The 24,903-nt window shown below is 31.0% G+C and overlaps 12 protein-coding genes and 2 non-coding genes across 14 annotated transcripts; 5 read left to right on the plus strand and 9 right to left on the minus strand. All coding sequences in view use genetic code 12, as the record gives it.

Annotated features, from left to right (window-relative positions):
* Positions 1–345: 345 nt before the first annotated feature.
* CDC7 (serine/threonine protein kinase) lies at positions 346–2,316 on the plus strand (the record flags this gene model as incomplete). The annotated part of the gene is made up of 1 exon (XM_709827.1): positions 346–2,316. The coding sequence occupies one exon, from the start codon at positions 346–348 to the stop codon at positions 2,314–2,316; it is 1,971 nt and encodes a 656-aa protein (XP_714920.1).
* A 160-nt stretch (positions 2,317–2,476) lies between these two features.
* On the minus strand, positions 2,477–3,979 carry CAALFM_C205330CA (uncharacterized protein; the record flags this gene model as incomplete). The annotated part of the gene is made up of 1 exon (XM_709829.2): positions 2,477–3,979. The coding sequence occupies one exon, from the start codon at positions 3,977–3,979 to the stop codon at positions 2,477–2,479; it is 1,503 nt and encodes a 500-aa protein (XP_714922.2).
* A 781-nt stretch (positions 3,980–4,760) lies between these two features.
* On the minus strand, positions 4,761–5,771 carry RPC40 (DNA-directed RNA polymerase core subunit; the record flags this gene model as incomplete). The annotated part of the gene is made up of 1 exon (XM_709830.2): positions 4,761–5,771. One exon carries the CDS (start codon positions 5,769–5,771, stop codon positions 4,761–4,763), a length of 1,011 nt encoding a protein of 336 aa, XP_714923.2.
* A 517-nt stretch (positions 5,772–6,288) lies between these two features.
* Positions 6,289–7,149, minus strand: CAALFM_C205350CA (uncharacterized protein; the record flags this gene model as incomplete). Its single annotated transcript, XM_709831.1, has 1 exon — positions 6,289–7,149. One exon carries the CDS (start codon positions 7,147–7,149, stop codon positions 6,289–6,291), a length of 861 nt encoding a protein of 286 aa, XP_714924.1.
* A 214-nt stretch (positions 7,150–7,363) lies between these two features.
* On the minus strand, positions 7,364–8,824 carry BIO32 (Bio32p; the record flags this gene model as incomplete). The annotated part of the gene is made up of 1 exon (XM_709833.1): positions 7,364–8,824. One exon carries the CDS (start codon positions 8,822–8,824, stop codon positions 7,364–7,366), a length of 1,461 nt encoding a protein of 486 aa, XP_714926.1.
* Positions 8,825–9,382: 558 nt separating this feature from the next.
* On the minus strand, positions 9,383–10,936 carry RXT3 (Rxt3p; the record flags this gene model as incomplete). Its single annotated transcript, XM_709834.2, has 1 exon — positions 9,383–10,936. The coding sequence occupies one exon, from the start codon at positions 10,934–10,936 to the stop codon at positions 9,383–9,385; it is 1,554 nt and encodes a 517-aa protein (XP_714927.2).
* Positions 10,937–13,433: 2,497 nt separating this feature from the next.
* CAALFM_C205380WA (uncharacterized protein) lies at positions 13,434–14,552 on the plus strand (the record flags this gene model as incomplete). Its single annotated transcript, XM_709835.2, has 1 exon — positions 13,434–14,552. The coding sequence occupies one exon, from the start codon at positions 13,434–13,436 to the stop codon at positions 14,550–14,552; it is 1,119 nt and encodes a 372-aa protein (XP_714928.2).
* Positions 14,553–14,827: 275 nt separating this feature from the next.
* On the minus strand, positions 14,828–15,244 carry CAALFM_C205390CA (uncharacterized protein; the record flags this gene model as incomplete). Its single annotated transcript, XM_709837.1, has 1 exon — positions 14,828–15,244. One exon carries the CDS (start codon positions 15,242–15,244, stop codon positions 14,828–14,830), a length of 417 nt encoding a protein of 138 aa, XP_714930.1.
* Positions 15,245–15,491: 247 nt separating this feature from the next.
* On the plus strand, positions 15,492–16,784 carry CAALFM_C205400WA (uncharacterized protein; the record flags this gene model as incomplete). The annotated part of the gene is made up of 1 exon (XM_709838.2): positions 15,492–16,784. The coding sequence occupies one exon, from the start codon at positions 15,492–15,494 to the stop codon at positions 16,782–16,784; it is 1,293 nt and encodes a 430-aa protein (XP_714931.2).
* A 481-nt stretch (positions 16,785–17,265) lies between these two features.
* Positions 17,266–18,086, plus strand: CAALFM_C205410WA (60S ribosomal protein eL31; the record flags this gene model as incomplete). Its single annotated transcript, XM_019475231.1, has 2 exons — positions 17,266–17,319; positions 17,802–18,086. The coding sequence occupies 2 exons, from the start codon at positions 17,266–17,268 to the stop codon at positions 18,084–18,086; spliced, it is 339 nt and encodes a 112-aa protein (XP_019330776.1).
* A 342-nt stretch (positions 18,087–18,428) lies between these two features.
* Positions 18,429–18,547, minus strand: CAALFM_C205420CA. Its single transcript, XR_002086383.1, has one exon. It is a non-coding gene; the product is annotated as an uncharacterized ncRNA (small nucleolar RNA).
* Positions 18,548–19,031: 484 nt separating this feature from the next.
* Positions 19,032–19,118, minus strand: tI(AAU)3. The gene is given in 2 exon segments: positions 19,032–19,067; positions 19,081–19,118. It is a non-coding gene; the product is annotated as a tRNA-Ile (tRNA).
* Positions 19,119–19,663: 545 nt separating this feature from the next.
* Positions 19,664–23,137, plus strand: PEX6 (AAA family ATPase peroxin 6; the record flags this gene model as incomplete). Its single annotated transcript, XM_709839.1, has 1 exon — positions 19,664–23,137. The coding sequence occupies one exon, from the start codon at positions 19,664–19,666 to the stop codon at positions 23,135–23,137; it is 3,474 nt and encodes a 1,157-aa protein (XP_714932.1).
* A 339-nt stretch (positions 23,138–23,476) lies between these two features.
* MDJ2 (Mdj2p) lies at positions 23,477–23,908 on the minus strand (the record flags this gene model as incomplete). The annotated part of the gene is made up of 1 exon (XM_709840.1): positions 23,477–23,908. One exon carries the CDS (start codon positions 23,906–23,908, stop codon positions 23,477–23,479), a length of 432 nt encoding a protein of 143 aa, XP_714933.1.
* Positions 23,909–24,903: the final 995 nt, after the last annotated feature.

A 24,903-nucleotide genomic window follows, 5' to 3' on the forward strand; every position in this document is an offset into this window, starting at 1 on the left:
AACAGAGAAATGTCGGCAATATCTATAATGTCTACTACTACACTCTCACTAGTTCCTATTACTGTATATAATACAATACACTACACTATACACTATAGTAAGGAAGTTGTAGTTGTAAGAAGAAAAAAAAAATTCGTCTGTTGGCGTGTCTGTTATGTTAGAGTATACATTTTTTTTTTGTTTGTTGTTTGTTGTTTTCCATCCCTTCTCATATAACTTTCACCAGTGATTTATTTGATGGGAATACACAAATCATCTTCTATTATAAACCTCAACTTATAAATTTGTGATTAAAAATCTGAACTTTTGAGGTTAGTCTCTTTTTTATTTTTTAAATTTTACAATATGCAAGAAGTTTTGTTTACATACCATCAACGTCTGGATCAACCTCCTCCACCACCTTCACAACAGTCGCATTTACACGCGTCGACTCCAACACCAACTCCCTTGAGTAATATGAAAAGAAAACAATCAAGTGAAAGTGATGATCCATTTAAAGATAGAAGTTGTAAATCGAGAAAAGATGCATCTACAGCAAATTTGTTACGGCTACAACAATCGCTTTCTAATAGTACATTTATTCGAAATTCAAATTTGAGTAAATCATACAAACATAACGAAACAACAGAAGTTGCTAATAATAATTTGCATGACACTACTTTTTCCCAAACAACAGAAACAGAAGAGTTTGTGACCCCAAACCAGTTAGATGAACAACTAGAGGTGGCAGGACGAGGAGGAAGAGGAGTAGTAGTAGAAGAAGAACAACGAGAGGAAGAAGAAGAGGAGGAAGAAGTCACTTTAGAGGTACTAGAAAACATGCAAAAATTGGAAACCAATTTCCCCATATTGGCTACTGACTATAGATTGATTGATAAAATTGGTGAAGGTACATTTTCCACTGTATATAAGGCAGAATCTTTAACGGGTAAAATACGATTAGGATCTGATATTTGGAAATCACCACCTTTAAAGAGAAACAAACGAAACATTCTAAATTTCCAACAATCAAGGAAAAAGAATCCTATAGTTGCTTTAAAACAAATCTATGTCACGTCTTCCCCCAATAGAATATTTAATGAATTACATTTGCTTTATATGCTTTCAGGGAATTCTCGAGTTGCTCCATTGTTAGATGTTTTACGTTTTCAAGATCAAATAGTCGCCATATTACCTTACTATAACCATTGTGATTTCCGTGAGTTTTATCGTGACTTACCCGTTAAAGGAATTAAGAAATATTTATGGGAATTATTTCAAGCTTTAGATTATATTCATGGTAAAGGTGTTATTCATCGTGATTTAAAACCAACGAATTTTTTATATGATCCGTTTAGGGGAAAAGGAGTATTAGTTGATTTTGGACTAGCTGAAAGGGAAAATATATCGAAAAATACCAAACCTGAAACTTCTACTACGTCTTCTTCAGGCACGGCCACTACAACTACTACAGCCACAACTACAACCACTACTACTACCACCACCACCACAAATTCTTCTACTGCTTCATCCTCGGCAATATCCACAGCATGTCCTTGTTTGAACAAAGATCAGAAACTTATCAACCGAACCCATACTAAACGTTTAAATGTCAAGGGAGCCTATCCAAAAAATGATAATAGACCACCAAGAAGAGCCAATAGGGCTGGAACTAGAGGTTTTAGAGCACCAGAAGTATTATTCAAATGTACTAATCAATCAACCAAGATTGATATTTGGTCAGCCGGAATCATTGGTTTCTCCATTTTACTTAGAAAATTTCCTATATTTAATTCACCAACTGATACTGATGCCATATTAGAATTAGCATGGATATTTGGGTATGATAAAATGGCTAAATGTGCTGAACTTCATGGATGTGGACTTGAAATCTCCATGCCGGAAATTCATAAATCAAATGGTAATTTAATTAAAATCATGTATGATTTTTTAATGCAAGAACATATTAATGGATGTTTCCCATCTGATAGTGTTGTTTATGATACTTTAGAATTAATAAATGAACTGGGTGAAAAATTTGTTAAACCGGTTTATACTATACGTGAAGGAATTTCTGATATTGAAAAAATGAAAATTAATGAAGATTTCACAAAGAGACATGATGATTATAAAGATCATAAATATTTAATGGAACTTTTATATGGTTGTTTTAAAATGGATCCATCCAAGAGATTAAGTGCTAGAGAAATATTACAATTACCATTTTTCCATGAAATTTTACAAATCAGTGAAGATGACACTCAAGATGAGTTTATGCAACAAAATCAAACTCAAACTCAGGAAGAAGAAGAAGAAGATGAAGTAATTTTATCTTAGTATATTGCTTATAGTTTATATAGTTTATAATTTGATATAAATTTAATTACACATACAGAAATAAAATAACGAAATATATACACATCAAAGAAGAACTGAAAAAAGAAAGAAAGTTAGTTGAAAAAAAACTTAGGAAATTCAAACATATTTATTTATTTAATTAATCATCATAACTGTCGTAATTATAATCGTCATAACTATGATATTCATAATCTTCATCAAGAAGAACTTGTCGTGATCGTTTTCGTGAAGTCATTGTTGTATTTGAAATAGTAGCACTATTATTACTAGATGGTGGTAACATAGTTGTGTTGGTTGTCGTTGTATTTGTTGCTCTTGTGTTTGCGTTTGTGTTTATTATCAGACCAGCTGATATTGGAGATCCTGGAGTATCTGGTTTCAAATGTTGTTGTTTCCCCTTATTGGATTCATTTACACTAGCTTTATTCCAACGCCGATTTAATTTAATAATCAATTCATTTTGTTCTTGTAATGTTTGCAAAATTGGTTGATTTGGAGGAATTAATGACATGGGGATTGGTGGTGACGCTGTTGATTTTCGTGACATTAATGCCAGTGGTAAAGGAGGGAAAAATTTGGAATCTAATAATTCACTAGAAATAGAAGGTGGTGATAATGGTGGTGGCAGTGGTGGAGATGATGAAGGGGTAGTTGTAGCTAGTGAATGTATGCTATTATTGTTGTTGTGGGAAACACTATTAAAATATTCAATTTGTAAATCTTTTGAAATTGCCAATTTCCGTTTAATATACATTGATTGTTGAATTAAATTTGTTGATTTGAGTTTTTTCAAATTTTTGGAGTCTAATGGGGGATTTGTATTGTTGGAACTATTACTAATAGTAATTGGGGCAAGATCTTGAAATCGTGACAGAGAAACTGAAGTTGGACTTGCATTGAGACTTTGTGGGTTAGTGGTCATTAAAGTGGGGGATGTGGGTTGTTGTTGTTGTTGTTGGTTTATATGATGTACACTTCTGTCATCAAATTTAAGTTTGAAATCTCGGTTAATCGGATCATTACTATTGCTTCTTCTTTTAAGTCGACGAATTGGTTTTAGTATTGTTCTTGAAGGTGTTGTCTGGTCCAATTCAGAATCATCATCCGATATTATGGCACTGCCATTACTCATTTGTTTATGATGAACATGTAAAGGGTTTAAAGGATGTGCCAGATTAACAGAACTTAACCCATGTACTGCAACAGGATGACTCGTCAATGATGCTAAACTAGTGGTACTGTTATTTCTAGTATGTGAACGTAGATTGTCATCGGTAGATACAATTGAATTTCTGGGACTTCTATCCAAACTAACAATAGACATGCTTCGTACAGACGTTGGAGTAGGGTTTGTTGCAGGAAGCACTGGAGTTGTTGAGGTATTACTAGTTGAAGTCGAAGTTGAAAGTAATGACGGTAGTTGTGGTGCAACATTCGTAGATGGTAATGTTGCCGTGCTTGTGTTTGTGTTTGTGTCTGCATTCGTATTCGTATTTGTGGTTGTGGTTGCGGTTGCGGTTGTGGTTGTTGTTCTTGTTGTTGGTTCAGATATAGTTGGTCCTGATGTTGGGATCATTAAAAGTGGTGGGGTAATTTGACTCGGTAATACATGCTGCGGATTTTGGTCACTACCGTTGGACATTGATAAAGGAGGGAGATGAAGTGGCTGTGATGTCGGAGTTGGTGTCGGTGTCGGAGCAGATGAATGAGTAAAAGTTCCACTATTTATGTTGTTATTACTTGGTGTTAATGAACGATTTGATGATATTGAAGTCACTGAAGACGATCGTTGTCGAGTAAACGTCACTGTCATGATTCAGTGATTGTGGTTATTATCCTCGAGTTTAGATGGAAAAAAAGAAAAAGAAAATACTTTGTAAAGTAACTGTTTTCTTTTAAACAAAAAACTTCCTTCTATATTGTGAAGCTAAAAATAAAAGTGATCTAAATAATATAGTGATCTCTATTATAGGAATTCTCAAAACCAAAAGTTGTATATATATGTATGTGTATATCTTGTTGTATAATCTTGTAATTGATGGGTTGTTCGATAAAGTATAGTTGATTATTTCTAATATGATAGGGAAAAAGAAAACAAAAAAGAAAAACAGAAAAACAGAAAAGGGAAATAAAAAAAAGGGAAAAAATAGAAAAAACAGAAAAGTTTCTTTTTCTTTCTGTTGGTGTTTGTGCGTGTACTTTTGTACATGTTTGACACCAGAAAAAAATGTCGTATATTATTTCTTCTAATCAACCTCCTCTCAACAAGAAACTGATTACAGCATCAAGCTTTGTTTCAAACGAATTTCAATCAAATATGAAACTCCCACTTGATTTCAGCTACTGATGCAAATTCATTTTAATTGATCTCTTAATATACAATTTATCTATTTATTTTTTTAAAAAAAGTTTAATATATACCATTATTGACCAATTGGACAATTTCTCAAATATTCAGCTTTATTTTTCAATAATCTTACTGATTTGAAGAAAATCTCTGCTGGAGGCATAGCCCCGGTACTTTCAACATTGAATATGAAATGATCTCTTTGTCTACCTAATTGGACTTTACCATCAAATTCTGGATGTCTTAATACTTCACGAGAAACAGTATCTTTTCTGGCATCTTTAACGTATGCTTTACCATTAGCATCGATACCAATAACTCCTGGTGGGAAACATTTTTGGAATTTTTTAGCCAATTCCCCCGTAATTGGTTCTTTAATATCTATAACTGGCAATAATCTATAAGATGCAGTAGCCACAGGAGAAAATTTAGCATGATCAGATCCAATACCCAATACACAATGAGCTCTTAATGAAATTTCTTGACCTGGTCTTAATTTAGCCAATAAAATATCGGGATCACAAGGCACCACTGGAGTATCTTTAAATTTTTCTTCTTGATTCCCATGAGGTTCAAATTTGAAATCTTTAGCATAAACATGAGAATTTTTATATAATTCTCTAGGATCAGTAGAATTTTTAGGTGCATGAGGGTTTTTCGAACATGCAACATCTAATGATAACACAATTGTATTATCTTCTGTGAAACGATCATTGATATCAACAGTTTCATCTACCCAAGTCAACTTATCGGGGTCGATTTTCCATGGGATTAACCCAATTCTTTGTGCCAATACTTCATCTTGAATAACTGAAGTGTTCATAAACATATATACAGTTTCAGCAGCAACTGAAGGAACTTCGGCAATCATAATACGACGAAATGCATTAGCTATTGATGTATCAATATGTATCAAATCAAAAGTCCCCGTCCTTTCACTCAAATTTGTGATTTTGATTTCAAACTTGTTTTTAAATTTTTCAATGTCCCATGAATAATCTCCATTTTGTTGATGACCTGGGAAATCAGTTGAAGTAGTGTTTGTCACTCTATTATATTCTATCCCAACAATGTTATTATCTGACATTATACTATTGCCTTTTTTTATTGGTATTTTATCGATGATATGTCTAATACTTGAAAAAAAAAGAAGAGAGTATTGATGACGAATGGTAATGTAATACATACAAATTTTTTTTTTCTCATCTCTCTCTCTCAAGTTTCACAACGGTGTAAGAATATTTCAAGAACTAACACTCTCGGATATTAATATAGACTGGGAGAAAAAAATATACTATCACTCACCCTTTTAATTATTGCAAATACTATATTACTGAAAATGACTACAAATAACTTTTAAGTAGATATTACATGTTTATTATGCATCTAACAACTTCTTGGTGTATACTGATTGTCAAGCTGTAACTAGAGACATCCATATCCACATCCACATACAATTAAATAACATAAATCTATAAACAATTGATCTATAACCAAAAACTCACCTAAGTATGCATACCAAGATTTGAATAAACTCTTTTTTTTCTCTTTTTATTCAAACCCAATAAAGCTTAATTTCTAGTATTATCATAAGTTTACATTTTTTATAGGGAAAAACTTGCACCAGGGAATGCACCAGGCATTTGTGTTTGATTTGCTTCCAGATCTGATCTCCCTCCTGATGGTGGTTGTAAATTGATTTGATAATCAAACACTTTTTTAATATTACCTAGTATATCTATTGTCAATAAATAGACATTCCCATTATATCCATCTTCCTCAATATGAACTCTATCTAATCCAAACGTACCATCTAATTGTTCCTCCACCATGCTTGCATCATTGTTGCCGTTACCGTGTTGTGTTGGAGTCACTTGTAATACTTCAGAATCATCAATGACACCAATAAGACTATGGAAAACCAATTGTATAAAAAAAACCAATAGATCCAATATAATCAATTCAAATCGTGAATAAGGTAATCGATCACCAATAAATTGTATAGTTATTCCACCATGTAAATAACCGTCACCACTAGGACTTTCTCGATATATACCAAAGATTAAATGAGTTAATAAACAAAATAAATTACCAATAATTAATCCTCGTAATGATATTTTCACTAATGATTTTTTATAATCATCCAGTAATTGTAATTGTAATTTAAACAGTAATGGAGGATTTATATTTATAATTGATAAATGAATAGTTGAACGGATTAATAATTTTAAAAATGATAAATCTCGTAGATATATTAATACAATTAAAAAACATTCAAGAAATTGAATTGATTCTCGTAATTCAATAAGGAAAAATTTCTTTCGTTTATATAAAATTGAAGCATTATTGGTGATTGTTTCTTGAATGGTTGGATATTTCAGATTTTGAAACTCTAGAAGTTCAGCTTGAAGGTTAAGTGCTGATGTGTTGTTGTTATTGGTGTTATTAGTGCTACTACTACTCATCGACGTCTATATGGGGAAAGGAAGAGAGTGTGATTAATGCCAATATGGTGTTTTGTTCTTGATAGATTTGGGTTTTTTTTTTGGTTCGTCTCTTTTTTCTGGAACAAAATTACTAAAATTTAAGTTGGCTATATTTATTGGGGTAAAAAGAGAAAGACCTTTTCTTACAAGTACTAGACACATACATTGATGATTAAACGAAGTTTTTGCTTATTTATTTGAAAAGATCAACTTCATTAGCTATAAATTCTTTAATTGATTTAGCAACAATATCAACAATAAATTCAATTTCCTCTTTAGTAATGGTAAAACTTGGAGCAATAAGTATATGATCCCCCTTAATTCCGTCTATTGTTCCCTTTCCAGGATAAACAACAACTCCATTTCTTTTAGTATATTCTCCAATCTTTATACTAACATTACAAGAAGGATTAAACGGTTCTAGAGTTGATTTATTTTTACAAAATTCAATTCCCCAAAATAATCCTCGTCCACGAATATTTGCAACAATTTCCAATGGATCAATTTTCATCATTAATAATTCTTGTAAAATGACCCCCATTTTAACAACATTATCTAATAAATTATCTCGTTTAATGATTTTTTGAACCGCATGAGCTGCTGCACATGCAATAGGGAAACTTTGATAAGTATGACCACAATTAAAACAACTTGAACCATTAGATAAAACATCAAGAATTTTTTTATTGAAAAAAACACATGATAATGGACAATAACCACTAGTAATGGCTTTACCACAAGTAGTTATATCAGGTATAATAGATTTTCCGCCTTGTTCTTCTCCTTCTTGTTCTTGTTGCCAAGCAAAAAAAGTCCCTGTTCTACCTGATCCACACATAATTTCATCAAGTACTAACAAGATATCATATTTATCACAAATTTCTCGAACTCCTTTGAAATATCCTGGTGTTGCTGGTACACAACCAGTAGTTGCCCCAACTATAGTTTCAGCGAAAAATGCAGCCACATTTTCAGGACCAATTTGTAATATTTTGTTTTCCAATTGTTCAAGTAATCTTTTAACATATTGATCACTTGATTCATTTGATTCATCATTTGATTGTTTATATCTAAATTCATAACATGGATCAACTTTATGAAATCTTGATTGATCAATAATTGATTCATATGGTTTTCTTCTAGCTATATGTCCTGATAAACTCATCCCACCAAGACAATTACCATGATATGATTGATGTCGAGATATAAATTGCGTCTTTGTGTGTTTACCTTGTTCATAAAAATATTGCATTACTAATTTAATTGCTGCTTCATTGGCTTCACTTCCAGAATTGGCAAAATAAACTTTTGCAATCTTTTTACTCGGATCAACATCACCACCACTATAACCACTACTACTATCCAAGTTATTAATTAATTCATGAGCTAATTCTTCAGCAATGGGGACAGTGAATTCTCCTGTGTGTAAATAAGAAACTTTTTGTAATTGAGTGGTAATGGCGTCAATGACTTCTTTATTATTATGACCAACAGATATTACTGCCGCACCACCAACACTATCAAATAATTGATGATGATCTTGAGTGAATAAATTATTCCCATTGGCATGATCAATGACTATTGGAGGAGAATTTAAATCTCGATGAAGTAATTTCGACAGTTTAAGGTCGGTTGAAGAATATTTCTTTGTCATGATGATTAATATTTATGGGTTTAAGATAGGATAGGTCAGATGAATTAGGCTGTTGTTGATGATGATAATGGCGTTCTAATTGTAAGAGATAACAGCCCACAGAAAAAAAAAAAGGAAAGCTTTTAAGGAAACTCTAGGTGTTATATAGTTTTCAAGATAAGAAAAGGAGAAAAGGACAACACTTTTAGTTGGTTGGTGGGAATGAGTCAAGATTTTATTTAAGGCAACAATAAACAAACACCGAGAATGTGGAGGAAGAGATTATAGATATGTGTGAATGTATGATAAGAAGTGGGGGAAGTAGGTGGGGGGAAGAACAACGCAAAAAAATTTAAAGTTTTTAAACATACACCAACCAACAAACTCTTGTAATCTTTATGTGTGAATTATGAATTTATTAATTAATTAATTAATACTAATAATACTAATACATGAAAAAAAAAATATTATAGGAAGACACAAGAGTCCAATAATTAAAAACATTTCAACCTATTAATAATACAACTATCATAAGTTACAATTTAATTCCAAAAATTGTTTTTTGTTTTTTAAATAAAATCATGTTTTTCTAGTCTCCCATTTAACATTATATACAGCAAAACTTAATCCTGAATGATAACTAGTCAACCAAGATCGTGAATTTATACCATTTTGATAAAATCCATAATATTTAGGTAAATTAGGTAATAAAAGTATTTCTACTGATAAATCTCCATAAACATCTTTATCAATTCCTAAATTAGTTCCATCATCGTTGTTGTCTAATTGTGATTGTAATGGTTTGATTAAATCTTTTGTGGTCCATTTCTTATTCCAAATTGATAAATCAATGGTATTGTTAAATAATCCTAAATGCATTAATACTTGTAAGATATCCGAATCATCAGTATATATCCCACTAGCACCTCCCCAAAGTTCTCGAGTAATTAATTCATTAGCTATATCTTGTTTAAACAAAATAATATGTCTAAAGGGGATTTTAATTTCAATTATATTATTAATATATTCTGATGGTAATGGTGGTAATGTAGGTATGTATCGAATTCCTCCAAATGGCTGATATTTTTTCCGGACTATAAATTCTTGTTTAATTTCATTGAATCGATTTTGTAATTCAGGTTTTAATCCATATAATTCGGCAGTTTGTAATGTTTCCCATGTTGTTGTTGGATTATAAATTAATGTACCCAAAAAATGTCTTTGAGGGAAAAGTTCTTTAATGATTTGATTTATTGGTTCCAAGTTAAGTTTAGGAATTGGTCGTTTTTTAAATAATTGCCGATGAGGTTTCAATGGTTCTGTTTCATCATTTTTCCGCTTTGTTGACCCATTAGTGGTATTTGCAACTGGTGTAGATTCACTAGAGTTGTCAAGGCGATGATGGTGATGGTGATGATGATGATGGTGGTGGTGGTGTGGACTATGATGGTGGTGATGAAAATGAGGTGCTTGTTGTTGGCCCTGTTTCTGTTGTTCTTGAACCGGTGGTTCTTGTTCTGCTGCTTGTTGTGGTTGTTGCACTTTCTGTTGTTGTTCTGATTTTTGGGTACGTTTCGACTCTATAGATTCTTGATCTAGATGATTTTCCACACTTGACTGAGGTGGCGAATAACTTTGTTGTTGTATTATAGAATGTGGATATGTTGATGCAGTTGGTGTTGGTGCTGATTGTTGTTGTGGTGGGGACTGTGCTTGTTGTTGCTGCTGTGGTGGTGAATGTTGTTGTTGTTGTTGTGGTTGATTTATATGTGGTAATGTAAACTGTGAATAGACCGGGGATTGTTGTTGTGATGGTGGTGGACGATTTTGACTCACTGATGAAAGAATTTGAGGAGGTGATGCCAATGTTTCCAGATTTTTATTTACATTATCCTCGTTAGATTGTGGAGGTGATAACGATGCAGTGTTTGGTGATTGAGAACTTGGATTATTCAAATACATTTGTATACCTATGTTTGAAGCAGGAGTAAGTTTTGTCGTTGATATTTGTGGTGATGTCAGTAATTGCAATGGCAGTTGTTGTTGCTGATGTTGTTGAAGATTCTGCAGATATTGGTTGGATAAGAATGATATAGGGGGCAATCGTATTCCCTGGTTACGATTTGATGACATTATACAATATGTGCTGTGTATAAATAGTGGCTAATATGCTCTAGGCTTGGTAGTTTATTGTGTATTATGGGTGTGGGTTTGGAATTAAGTGGGGAGACACAAAAAARGTGAGAAGAAGAAAAAAAAAATTAAAAAATTAAAAATAAAGGAAAATCTCTTGGAAAATAATGTCCACAGATACACGAAATTCGATTTATATCTTTCGGAATTGTTGTTGTGTCGAATGAATGATGGTGTGTAATTGAGTGATTCTTAACAATTAACTCTTTAGAAAGTAATTCCAATACAATTGGTGAATTTGATAAGAATTGAAATTAGTAGAGGATAAATGGAGGAAGGGTAATTATAATGTGTAAGAGAAAGAAAAAAGATGAGAGATTTTTGAAAATAATTTTTTTTTTTTGGTTGTTGTTGTTGTTGGCTTTGACTTTTTGCCTTGTTTGCCTTGTTTGACAATTACTTTTCTATTTTTAAGGTTTCAATTTAATCATCCTTTCATCATCATCATTCTATTTTTTTTTTTTTCTTGTTCGCTGTTGGTTGCGCACATGTTTTGTTGTTTGTGTATCCCCCCCCTCTCCACGACGACTGGAGATGAGGAATGCGACTCCGTTCCTTCCTTTTCCAGTTTCTCCCGTCCTTCCCTTCTCGCAGTAGTTTTATATAGTGGCAACAAAATACACGACCTAATATTGGATTGCAAAATAGTTCTTTCTTATTAATGGTTTTTATTCAGCTCTTGATGTGTTTTGCTTATTATCCACCAATTACAGAAAACTACCATATAGTTTTAGTATACATGTATTAATTTTCTGGCCTTATTTTCAACAACACCAATCAATTACAGATCTACATAGTCTTAGAATTTCAATTGAAAAAGTAGTCGAGATAAAACCTAAGAGAGTAAGGAAATGGATTGTATTTTACGAAAAATGTAATTACTAACAGAGGTAAACAACTCTGGTAAGCAGATACAATTGAATGTTGGTCTTTCTTTGCTTGTCTTCAATGGACATAACGTACGTGCAGCAGTACAGAATACAGAGCACAGTAATAATAACGACTCATTGTTGAGCAGGTATTGAAATCAATGAGTTATAATATAAGTTATGAAATGGTAATAAACAGCATTGCATACTAATAATAATAGTAGTTAATCAAAGCAAGAAAAAACTCGAACAAGAACAAGATTGATCTCACAAGACAATTAAAATTATACGAATAGAAGCAAGTGAGAACAGATGTGACAAATTTAACACGCCTAAAGTTCCCACCACCCCCCATTTCAAAAAAATAAAAAAAAGGTGGAAGAAGAAAGAAGATTAAATTTAAATTAAGGTTTAATAGTTCAACTTCAAATGTTATGTGGTAGTTAGATAGTTAATAGAAAAAGGGTCAACCCAACAAGAAAAAAAAGGTTAAATAATAATAACAACAGAAATAGTTTTCATTAAACAATCGTAATTGTTTGTAAAATATATTTCAACTGATGATGATTGTTAAATGCGTGTGTGTAGTGTTGTGTTGAGTATGTAATGTGGGGTTTAAATTTTTCTCACTTTCATTATTTTCTTTATGAAAAAAAAAATTTTTAACCCAACCAATCAATCAACAATATACTTACTAACAAATAACTAGTAGGAGAGATATCTTATTATTAATAATTGTGGTGTTTAAAGAGAGTGGTGGAGAGAGATTAATATATCATCAGCGGTTAAAAATTTTTGAAAGAAGAAAAAAAGATTAAATCTTTCCCATTGTTTTTTTAACTGCCAACTTCTTCCAATTCTTCAACTTGTCTTTCTTTTTCTTGAATTCTTGGATTAATACTTATTCTACTATTCCCATCCTTACACTGTTTTTTTATCTTTCTGTGGGTTTGAAAACAAGGCTTTTGGTTTGTATACATACATATATCTCCTCTTCTTTTGCTCCAACTTTTCCGCATATTCTCAACCAAACTTACATTCTCAAACACACTAGAGGATAAACTTTTACTTATTGTCAAATTTTCTTACTTCAAAACTTGACTACTATACTATCAAACCCCCCAAATTCAGTTTATTTGAAATTTTTCTTAACCGTTTTTTCCATTCATTTATTTATTTCAATCAGGGTAACCCCCCAGAAAAAGAGAAATATAAGAAAATTCATAGTTAAGTGATCAATATAAATCAACAAATTATCACAAACCGAAAAAGGGAAAAAGAAAATTAAAGAAAAATTAAATTAAAAGAAAAAAAGGAAAAAGGAAAAAGAAAATCAGAACATAAAAACAGAAGTCATCTTACTATATCTCATATATATATATACTGGGGGTCAAGAAGATATCAAACCCAGCAGGATTTCAGTTTTTTTATGCATTTATTGATAAAATCCACAACCACTACTACCACTATTCATTTCCATTATAATTTGTATTGATATAGCAGCATATTTATCTCAGCTCCACCCTTTTTTTTTGTTATCCTTGTTTTTTTTTTTTTGATTTTTTCCCATGACTAACGAAGTTCAAAGTGTAAACAATTTTCCAATATCTACGAAATCCAAACAAGAACTACTACGTAAATCTAAATCCACTCCTAGACTAAAAGGTATTAGTTCTCCTGTCACAAGTTCATCGACATTACCAACTAGTACTCCTACCACCAACGCTAAGAAGAAACAAAAGAGGAAACAATCTACCACCACCAATAATAGTAGTGGGGGAATACCAGGGTTTTTCCGCAAAATATCTACTGAATGGAATTCGTTTGTCTCCAAACTAAAATCTATATCTGACGACGTCTTGACTACAGACGATATAGCTGAAGAGTTTTTCATTGAAGAAGATAGTGACGATACTGGTTTTGATAGATTAATGAGATCGCATAGAGGGTATACTTCGACGGAAGAAAAATTTTTACAAGAATATAAAAAATATAAATCTTTGGATACCATGGCAGCAGCTTATCAAAAGAATCAACACAACAAAAATAACAATAACAATAATAGTGGTTATTCCAACGATATTAGAACTTATAATATTCATATATCGGATCCAACAAATATGTCATCTAATTTTACTGGTTCTTCAAACAAGGTCCATTATACTTTACAAGATATTATGCGACAACAGCAACTGCAACTGCAGCAACAACAACCACAACGACCATTCTCCGAAACTCCTCTTCTACCGAATGGAGAGGAATTTGAAATATTAGATGAAGACGATGAAGATGGTGAATCTACAGCGGCAGAAATTGTTTATAATGATATTGATATGATTGAATTACGTAAAGAATTTGAAATGTGGGTTAACAATAAAAACACTAGTGATACTGATTCTAAATCGACATTATTTTCACAATCCAATATTGGTACTACATTATGGGAATATCGTCGAAATAAATGGCTAATTTGTAATGATCCAGAAAAAACCGAAACTCGACTTAAAGAAACTTCTATAACTCATATCCCTAAGGAATCATATGCGAAGATTTATAATAATTTAATTGAAAAGAATAAAACTCTTAAACACAACAAACATATTAATTTACTGGATTTGGTCAAGATAATAAATGCTGGATGGATAGCTGAAGAGAAATGGGATAGAGCGGCACGAGGATTGCCATGAGCTTAGTATATAATTGACTAAACAAACATACGGGATCAAATCGTCTGGATATATATACATATATGTATTATCAAGCTATTGGATTTATTTAAAATGAAGGGAGAACTCATTTCCTCGGGGATCAGGGGATATAATTGCATAAACTTATTATTATTTGTCATCACATATATATAGAAAAGTCATGAAATGTTTTAATGAATTGTTTATGAGGGAAGGTACATATATATATATATATAAGTACTACTACCGTTGCTTTTTTTTGCTATCTTTTTGTTTTATTTTTTAATTAATTTTAATGTATGTTCTAATATTCGTAAATTTTGATCAATTAATTCACTTTTAAATTGTAAATTATCAATTTCATTAATTACATAATGACAATCTTTAATAACTTTTTCTAGTTTTTGTTTATATTGAATCAATTCATAATAATTTTGTGCTATATCATGATTCAATTGTTTATCAATTTCATTATTTAATTGATGAATCGTGGTAATTTTATCAATTAAACCAGATGAAGGCAGCAATGTATTAGAATTAGATTTAATTAATGATTGTAATGTTTGAATTAATTGTTTTGAATATAATTGAGAATTTTTTAAATCATTGATTTGATTTAATTTGGCTTGTTGTAATAGTTCATTATGCAGTAGTTGTTGCTGTTGTGGTGGTGTCTGTTTCAGTAATGTCATTTATAAAAACAAATATGAGAAAATTGGTGTTTATATTAGCTTGGTTATGTTGATGGGGGGGGGGGTTATGATTTGGTTAGTGATAAAAGTGGTGGTGATTTGTGTTATAAATATTCATCACGGATCCAAAAAAAGGGAAGTTTCTTTTAGCAAGCGCACACACACAAAAAAAAACTGATCTCCCAGGAATCACTTAGGAGAACCCCAAATCCAAATCCATAGCTTCATTATATAATCTTGTTTATCAATGACACAATATTTATCGAAAGATTCTTTATTTTTGAAATTACCTACTGATTTATCTAAAGATGAAATTTCTGTACTAGATTTATATCATGATATCACTTCCTTAACAACGACACCAACACCAAAAGTTACATTCGATTCAATAATCAATAAGACATATTATTTATTAAAATCAACTAATGATATTTCTAATGCGTTGAAACTATGGCAAATTAGATTAACTTGTCATTTATTTAATAATCAATTGAGTTATGCTAAAAAGGAACTGATTAATTTAAATAATACATTATATTTACAAGAAAATCATAATATTACTCCACCACCTCCACCACCAGCAGCTTCCTCGTCATCATCATTATCATTATCAAATGGATCAACACCAAATGCTACCACCACCACCACTAATAATAATCCAATATATCCATTACCTAAGAATAATCAATTGATTATAGATTTCAAATTATTAATACTTTTATTAAGATTAAAAAATTTCCCTAATATGAATTTAATTAATGAATTATATAAATTAATTTATCAATTAAGATTGAAAAGAAATGATAATATTAATAATGATCAAATTTCGTTATTATTGGTTAAGAATTTACAAAATTTGAGTTATGATAATATTGTTATATTGACACTCACTAAGAATTATTTAACTTTGATTAATTTCTTATCTAATTTAATTCAAGAATTGAAAGAATTAAAAGACAGCGAAGATAAGAAACAAAATATGGCCAATTCTTTTGATTGTGATTATTATTCCAATATAAATTTGATTTATTTAATAATCAATTTAATTGTTCACCATAAGAATCATAATCAAAATCATATAGATGTGGTTATAAATGATACAAATTTCAATCATATTTGGAATACTCAAATCAATGAAACAACTAAAAACTCATTAATTTATACATTACAACATATTCCTCCATCTATTGCTTCTAAACATGATAATAATCCACAAGAATCATCTATACAATTCAAATGTGATTCAATTAAAGATTTAGGTCAATTGGTTCAAGAAGGAAAAATCACAGGAAGAATAATATGTTCAATGTTAGGAATTTGGGATTTATCTAATACTTATGGGTTTACTTTATCTAATAATTCAAATTCAGATGGTAATAGTGCGTTACAATTCACGAAAATTAACTCCCAAGAAGATCATCAACAACAACAACATTTGGATATCAATACATTGTCCAAAGATGAGATAATCAATAAATGTTGTGATTTACTCAATGATCAATGGTGTAATTATATCAATAAAGTATATGGGCTTGAATAAGAGTATAGAAATAGATATATAGAATTTATTTAATTACAATTTCAGTTGGTATTAGATTCCACTTTTTTCTTTTGCAATCAAAAACAATCAAGGGCTATAACCCTAATAATTGATGGTTTGCACGTGCTTAAAATTTATATGCACTTCCTAAATAAATAAATTATTTTTTCTCCTCTAGCTAGTATGTAACTTATTTAACTGTGATGTGTAAATAATGTCGCACAAAACCAATATTTGGCTGGTGCACTACTACACTACTAATGAGTATTAGTTTGTGTGTATGAGCGAGTCTTTTCACATAGTGCGTGAAAAAATGTATGGGCTTTGTTTGTTTGTTAGGTGCGAAATCTTTCCCTCCAATTCAGTTCAGTTTAGCTTGGTTTGGCTTCTTGGTGAAGAAAAAAAAATCTGAGTGAGAGAAAAATTTTCCAATAATATTTCCAACCCTTTAGCATCCGTATAATAAAACACAGCATCCATAATGGCTTTACAAGACGTTGTTACTAGAGAATACACCATCAACTTGCACAAAAGAGTATGTTTTATTCTATATATTATTATTACTGTTAGATTTATGTTATAATAGGATTATATGAAAGAATTATATTTGATGATGGGAAAGTATAAGGGGAATAGAAAACATATGGGAAAGAAGAAATTATAATGGATGATATCGAGTTATTCAAAGAGTTTCATGTATATGGGAAAAGAAATATTGATCATGAATTATTAGCATATTTATCGGAATTAGATAAATTGGAGAATTATAACATGGGAAAGTAGAAAGTAGTTATTTGAAAGAAGAGAAATCAACTTTAACATATAAGGAGATAATCAAAGAAGACTTGATAATGGGAAGATATATCAATGATTATGATTTGGATTGAATGGATAGTAGCCAAAATCCCATCTTCTATCTCCATCATCAAATAATGTTTCTTTTTCATCTATTATACATTCTGACAAATAAACTATCAAGGAAATATCAAATACTAACAAATCGTTTGTTTTTTTTAGTTACACGGTGTCAATTTCAAAAAGAGAGCTCCAAAAGCTGTCAAAGAAATCAAGAAATTCGCCACTTTACACATGGGTACCACTGATGTTAGATTAGACCCAAAATTGAACATTGCCATTTGGAAAAGAGGTGTTCAAGGTGTTGAAAACAGAATGAGATTAAGAATTTCCAGAAAAAGAAATGATGAAGAAGATGCTAAAGAAAAATTATTTGCTTACGTTGAACCAGTTATTGTCCCATCTACTAAAGGTTTACAAACCGTTGTTGTTGAAGATGATGAATAGATGATTTGCTAAAATATATTTATATGAGTTAGCATTATTAATGTCATTTATTTAGGGGTTTATTTTAAATATCACACATAGTTTGTATAATAAGACGTAAAAGAAAATAATCTTAATTATTTCTATATTATTTCTAGTAACAGTTTAAATGGCCAGTCAATTAAGAAAAGAATTGCCAATCACTTGCCCTTAGTAATTGAACTTTGAATACTTCTACATATCGAATCATATTCAAACTACAATGAGTCCTACATCAAATGTACCAAAAAATTTTTTAAAAAAAAGTGAAAAATATATTAAAAAACTACACTAACAAACTATCTTCTGTAAAGACAAATCTGAAAATCAGTTAGTAAATCAATCTTCGTCAAACCTATTTACCCTCTTTTGTGTTCTTGAACTATCATATTAATGAATAATCAGTGTAACTATGACTATTAAATGTACCAAATCATGACAAATAAAGTCAGTTTGACATACCAAAACGGTAATCAATCTAACGAAAAGACGTTATATCCTTCCCTTGTTCCAATAAATGGGTACGAAAATTTTAAAAATCATCATCATAATTCATTCATTAATATGTTTTAATCAATTTAATAATGGAGTATTGGGTATTGGTAATATTATAACATACTTTTTGTTGGTTTTCTGTAAGTTGATTGATAGTAAAGTAATGATTTAAAAATGAAAAGTGTTGAAATTTTTTTTTTCCTTCTTCTGTTCTTCTATTCTTACCTTCATCGCTCATTTATATTTCTTAGTCCGCTATATTTTTTTTTTAGATGTCGCGAGTGTTTGATTTCTATCGGGTAAAAAAAAACAGATTGATAATTAATGCAAAATTATTAGGGTTAACTAGATCTCAACATCTTATGTAAATTAGGCTGATGATAGGATAGTCAGCATTATAACTAGACAAAAAATAAAGTGCAAAAAAATAAATGGTCCCTAGCAGGATCGAACTGCTGATCTTGGCGTAACAAATTGTACTTATTAGCACCACGCCTTAACCAACTGGGCCAAGGGACCTTTTACGGATGTTTGAAATTTCTGGCTTTTTCATACAAATAAAGCTCTACTATATTTCATCATCCTAAACGTCCAACTATGTTATGGATTGAAGGATTCTGTATTTTTTGCACTTTGCATTTAAATATTTGATTACACCAAAAATTACTGGTAATAATCATTTTCAAGTATACGGTGTGACTTAAAACTCTATCTAGTTGGCACTTTACCTATAATTGAAGTAGAAACTTCCTGTCTGTATGCTTCTCAACTATGAATAATTTACAGACGGTTAATTTGGTAGTTCTTCCCCTCCTTATAATTAATTTCGGTTCTTCTCTCTCTCTGTCTCCCCCACATTTTAAATTTTTTTCTTTCTTTATCCAGCGGAACAAATTTTCATACTCCAACAAAACAACTCTCTCTGTCTCTCTGTCTACAATTTTTGTTCGTTTTGTTCGTCCCACAATAAAATTCAAGCAATTTTCAACCCACATTTTCACAATCAATCAAAAACTGATTCTTCTAAATAAACTTTTTTTTTTACATTATAGACATCAATCGTAATGCCATCCGTTGCATCTTCTTCTAATGAAGGTTCCTCCACTAGAGAAGCTTTTGAATCAGTGACTTCCATTGCTGATGTTTCAATAATCAATGATCCTTCACTTGACCAACATGATACATTAGATATAGGTGATGCATTATTCTCCAAATTGTTTCCTAAGGAGGAAATAAATTCAACTACCGAAACTGTCAATAATAAATATGTTTTGGTCAAGTTATTAGGAGCTCCTGATTATTTTAATAAATTTAGAATCATGAAACTTAATCAAGTCCGTTATCAATTAAGAGAATCCATAGTGATTACAAATGATTCAAATTTAGTAAATTTTAATAATGATTCGTTGACTTTAAATAAAGCTGTCATAAAATCTATTGATTATGATGATATACCCAAATTATCACAAATATTTGTTTCTATACCTCATGAAATCTATCAATTATTACATGAAAAATCCCAACAAGCTATAAAACAAAAGTTTTTAACACAATTATTGGTTGATAATGGGAATGTTGTAAATGAAGGAGACTCTATAAGATTAATTAATGGAACCGTCAATTTATGTGAACCTTTGACTCAAGGTAGAGTTGAATATGATACTAATATTGTGTTGATTAATCAAAATGAAGATAAATATAATGAGCAAGAAAGTATTGATATAGAAAATGAACGAGATTTGGAGTCTGATCAAGATGAGAATCTTGATTTGTCTAGTTATTTATCATCAAGTTTACAATTTGACAAATTTGACCAATATACAAAACCAGAAAACTCCAATAGATTTAAGGTTGGTCCATTACCACAAAAGTTCAATATTGATGATTTACCTCTGAATTGGAAAAAAGATGATAGTGAATTATTTGTATTCATTAATAATGCTGATTTTATCAAATTGGGATTTCCTATATTCAATGGTGATTTAGTGAAAATTAAAACAGGGACAGAAACAGAAACAGAAACAGTTGTCGTTAGAGTATTCACATTCACTGAACCTCAAAACAGTTTTAAAACTGGTACCGTCTATATGTCTCCTATTTTGTTGATAAATCTTAAATTACAAAAAGATTCCTATATTGAATTCGAACCTGTTACTCAATTAGATACTTTATCCAACACAATCCCTATTGCAGAATCAGTGACAATTTCTAGAGTTAGTTCACAAATCACCATGGATAAAACTTATCAACAAAGTTTTTTCTCAAGTTTAAAGACAACTTTGAGTACTCGGTTGAAATGTGTCAAACAGGGTGATTATCTCCCTGTTGTGATCGACACTGTCTTGGCTAAAACCATGTTTGATAATTTGATTGAAGACGGTAATGAAAATGAAGAGACTTCCGGGTCCAACGAAGGTGGAATCGATGTTATCCCTATTGGTAATCCAGATGCAGTCGCATGGTTTAAGATAACTGAAGTTAAAGGGGCAAACAGTATTGATACCAACCAATTTCTTATTGATCCTTCAAAAACAATGCTAGTGTCATCTGGCGTTGAAAGTATTAGGTTGCCACAAAATTCATTTGTAAAATGGTATCAATATTTGAATTTACCTCCAATTTTCAATTATGAAGAAACTGGTGATTTCAAATATGCTAAAGAATTTAAGAAGACTTTGTCTACTTGTCTTGCTTCCAAGATTAATTTGAAAACTTCAATATTATTGACATCAATGAGTAGAGGTATTGGTAAAACCACCCTTGTGAGAAATTCTTGTATTGAATTGGGATTGAATTTGATTGAATTGGATTGTTTTGATTTGTTGAACCCGGGGCAAGAATTGAAAACTATTGGTCTTTTAACCGGTAAAATAGATAAATTAATTGCTAATGTTCAAAGCACTTCATCATTCCATGTTATTTATCTCAAACATATTGAAAATTTGTGTCCTAAAACCGATGAAAATGATCAAAACTCAAGTATTTTCACATCATTATCATTGAAAATTATTCAAGTATTGCATGATTATTTGAAAACATATCGGAATCTAGTGATAGTTATGAGTTGTAATGATTATGATAAACTTAATGATAATCTAAAATCCATAATAAAATTCACCATTGAATTCACCGTTCCTTCTGAAAATGAAAGATTAGAGATTTTCAAATTTTTAATCAATAATGAAAAAAATAAAACTTTCACCAAAGATATCAATTCTTATCCTTTCACAATCAGAAAAGATATTAATTTTAAAAACCTTGCGTTACAATCTGCTGGTTTAACTCCACGAGATTTGATATCTATCATTAAAAAATCGAAAAAATTGGCCATTAAACGATTAACCAAACTATCAAAAGATTCTCAAATTTCCATTCAGAACATAGTTAATATTGGTAATGGTGGAGTTATTAATTGGGTGCCAGATGATTTTAATGCCGCTATCAATGAAGCACGTAATCAATTTAGTGATTCTATTGGTGCACCCCGTATTCCTAATGTTAAATGGGAAGATATTGGTGGATTGGATCTTGTTAAAGATGAGATCTTGGATACAATTGATATGCCATTGAAACATCCAGAATTATTTAATAATGGATTAAAGAAAAGAAGTGGGATTTTATTTTATGGTCCTCCAGGTACTGGTAAAACTTTATTGGCTAAAGCCATTGCCACCAATTTCTCACTTAATTTCTTTTCGGTGAAAGGTCCAGAATTATTGAACATGTATATAGGGGAATCAGAAGCCAATGTTCGTCGTGTTTTCCAAAGAGCTCGTGATGCAAAACCATGTGTTATTTTCTTTGATGAGTTGGATTCCGTGGCACCGAAAAGAGGTAATCAAGGTGATTCCGGGGGTGTTATGGATAGAATTGTATCTCAATTATTAGCTGAATTAGATGGTATGAGTAGTGAAGGTGGTGATGGTGTATTCGTTGTTGGTGCTACTAATAGACCCGATTTGTTAGATGAGGCGTTATTAAGACCAGGTAGATTTGATAAAATGTTATATTTGGGTATTTCCGATACTGATGAAAAACAAACGAAAATATTGGAAGCATTGACCAGAAAATTCAAATTGGACGATAATGTGAATTTAGAACAAGTTGCTGCCAAATGTTCATTTACATTTACCGGTGCTGATTTCTATGCCTTGTGTTCTGATTCAATGTTGAATGCTATGACAAGAGTGGCTAATGAAGTTGATGAAAAAATCAAACAATACAATTTACAATTGACTCAACAAGGAAAGGAGACGGTTAATACAAGATGGTGGTTTGATAATGTCGCTACTGAACAGGATACAACTGTTTTGGTGCAAATGGAAGATTTTATCAAAGCACAAAATGAATTGATACCTTCTGTTTCCGCTGAAGAGTTGCAACATTATTTGAAAGTTAGAGAAAATTTTGAAGGAGGTAAAGAAAAGGCAAAGCAACAACAGCAAGAACAGCAACAAGAACATCCTGAAATTATCCATGAAGAAGATTTATTGAATAATAATCTCAAGTTGAATGGTAATGGTCACCAACTGGGGTGATCCATAGTGAATATACAATAAAGCAAGGAAACTACGTAAGACTCATAGAATATCTAATACAAGTATTTTTTAAATGACTCTATGTCTTTATTGGAAATATTACAAAACCAGCTCAGAAAAAGTTGCATTGGCATGACTATCTGAATTAGTGATTTTTTCTTTTATTTCGTAACTTCTATATGTTGCTGGGTACCTATATACATCATTTGAACCTTACCGATCTATAATAAATATTGAATTCTTTTTACAGTTATCTCTTCTTCTTTAAAACCTCTTGACAGCTTGACATTGCAATAGTTGATTCTTAATTATTTTGTTTCCAATATCTGTCATCATATTCTATTTGTTGACCATATAACTCTTATCAAGTATATCTTTAGCTTCGTTTATACGTTGACTTATATATTGACTACCATTTTTATCTGGATGATTCAAAATCATTAATTTTCTATATCGATCTCGAATCATTTTTTTATCAAGATTTAAAATATCATTGCCTTCAATACCTAAAATCAATAATGCTTCTTGTTCAGTCATGGGATCAAGAAACGGTCGATTAGGATATTTCAGTCGTAAATACTTATAATGTGCATATCGTGGATCAGATTTGTTTATAGACATTGAAGATTCTAAATTAATTAGTTTGATGTTATTGAGCGTGGCTATCATTGCAGGTGTTAGATGAAGATATTGTTTATATGCGGTGATTGTTGCTTTGGCAGTTAACGCCACTATTGTGGCCCCTAATCCAACAATTATAGGTAACACCATATAGAAATTGGGTTGCTAATGGGTCAGAAATACAAGTATGCTGGGAAGAGTAAGAACAGGTAAATAGGTTAAGACTACTATTGAATATCAAAACTTATTATCGCATAGTCTATTGGTGAAGAGAAATAAAATAAAATGTCGTTAGACACGCACTAACAAATTTGTACTTAAGAGACATTTCTTTACTTCATTGCAAAGCTTAGTAAGATTTATGTCATATGTGAATAATAAATAAGTTTTGGGGTTGCTGAGATCATGTAGTTTGTAAATCAAGCTTACCTTCAATTAATTCATACTTAGTCTACAGTTTACTTTTTTTTTCTATCATATTTTGCAGCAATTTGATTGAAAAGGTTTTGAATTTGAACAAATGCGTATCCGGCCACGTAGATTATCTATATTGCATCTTCATTGTGTCTTTTTGTTTACTAAATGTACACAACTTGAAAGGTATTTGGTTGATTTAGAGACGATTACTGATTACCTGTCGTCGTTCCAAAATTTGATATATGCCTGGCACATCATTCTTGTAAAAATCTAAGATGAAAACAGACATCATCCAATATCAGTAGAGTACATGAACTACCCACTTTCATTATTACTTTATCGAGCTGAACAACTATATAAGTTGATTACAGTATGTGCAAGAATGTGTCTAGCTTGTCTTCCGGGAACTATCAACTTACTATACCATGTTGTCTAAATTTTTTACTGCGTTTTTGTGTCATACGAGACCTCCTCATCGCATTGAAATTGAAACTGAGTGTCTTGCATATTCAAGCTGAATTTAACAACATTACGTAACATCAGGAGCACAAGTACTTGGAACACCTCCTCCTCAGGACACGTTCAATTTGATTTACAAAATAAAACAATAATAATAACAATACCCCCCAAAACCAGAAGTATACACTAGCCCCGCTAAGTTGTATCTTAGAAACGATCCGTTTGTTGACCGGGACATCTTACATATTTTCACTTGAATTGCAAGCATT

Source organism: Candida albicans, chromosome 2, assembly GCF_000182965.3.
Source record: "Candida albicans SC5314 chromosome 2, complete sequence".
In the NCBI taxonomy this organism is placed as follows: domain Eukaryota; kingdom Fungi; phylum Ascomycota; class Pichiomycetes; order Serinales; family Debaryomycetaceae; genus Candida; species Candida albicans.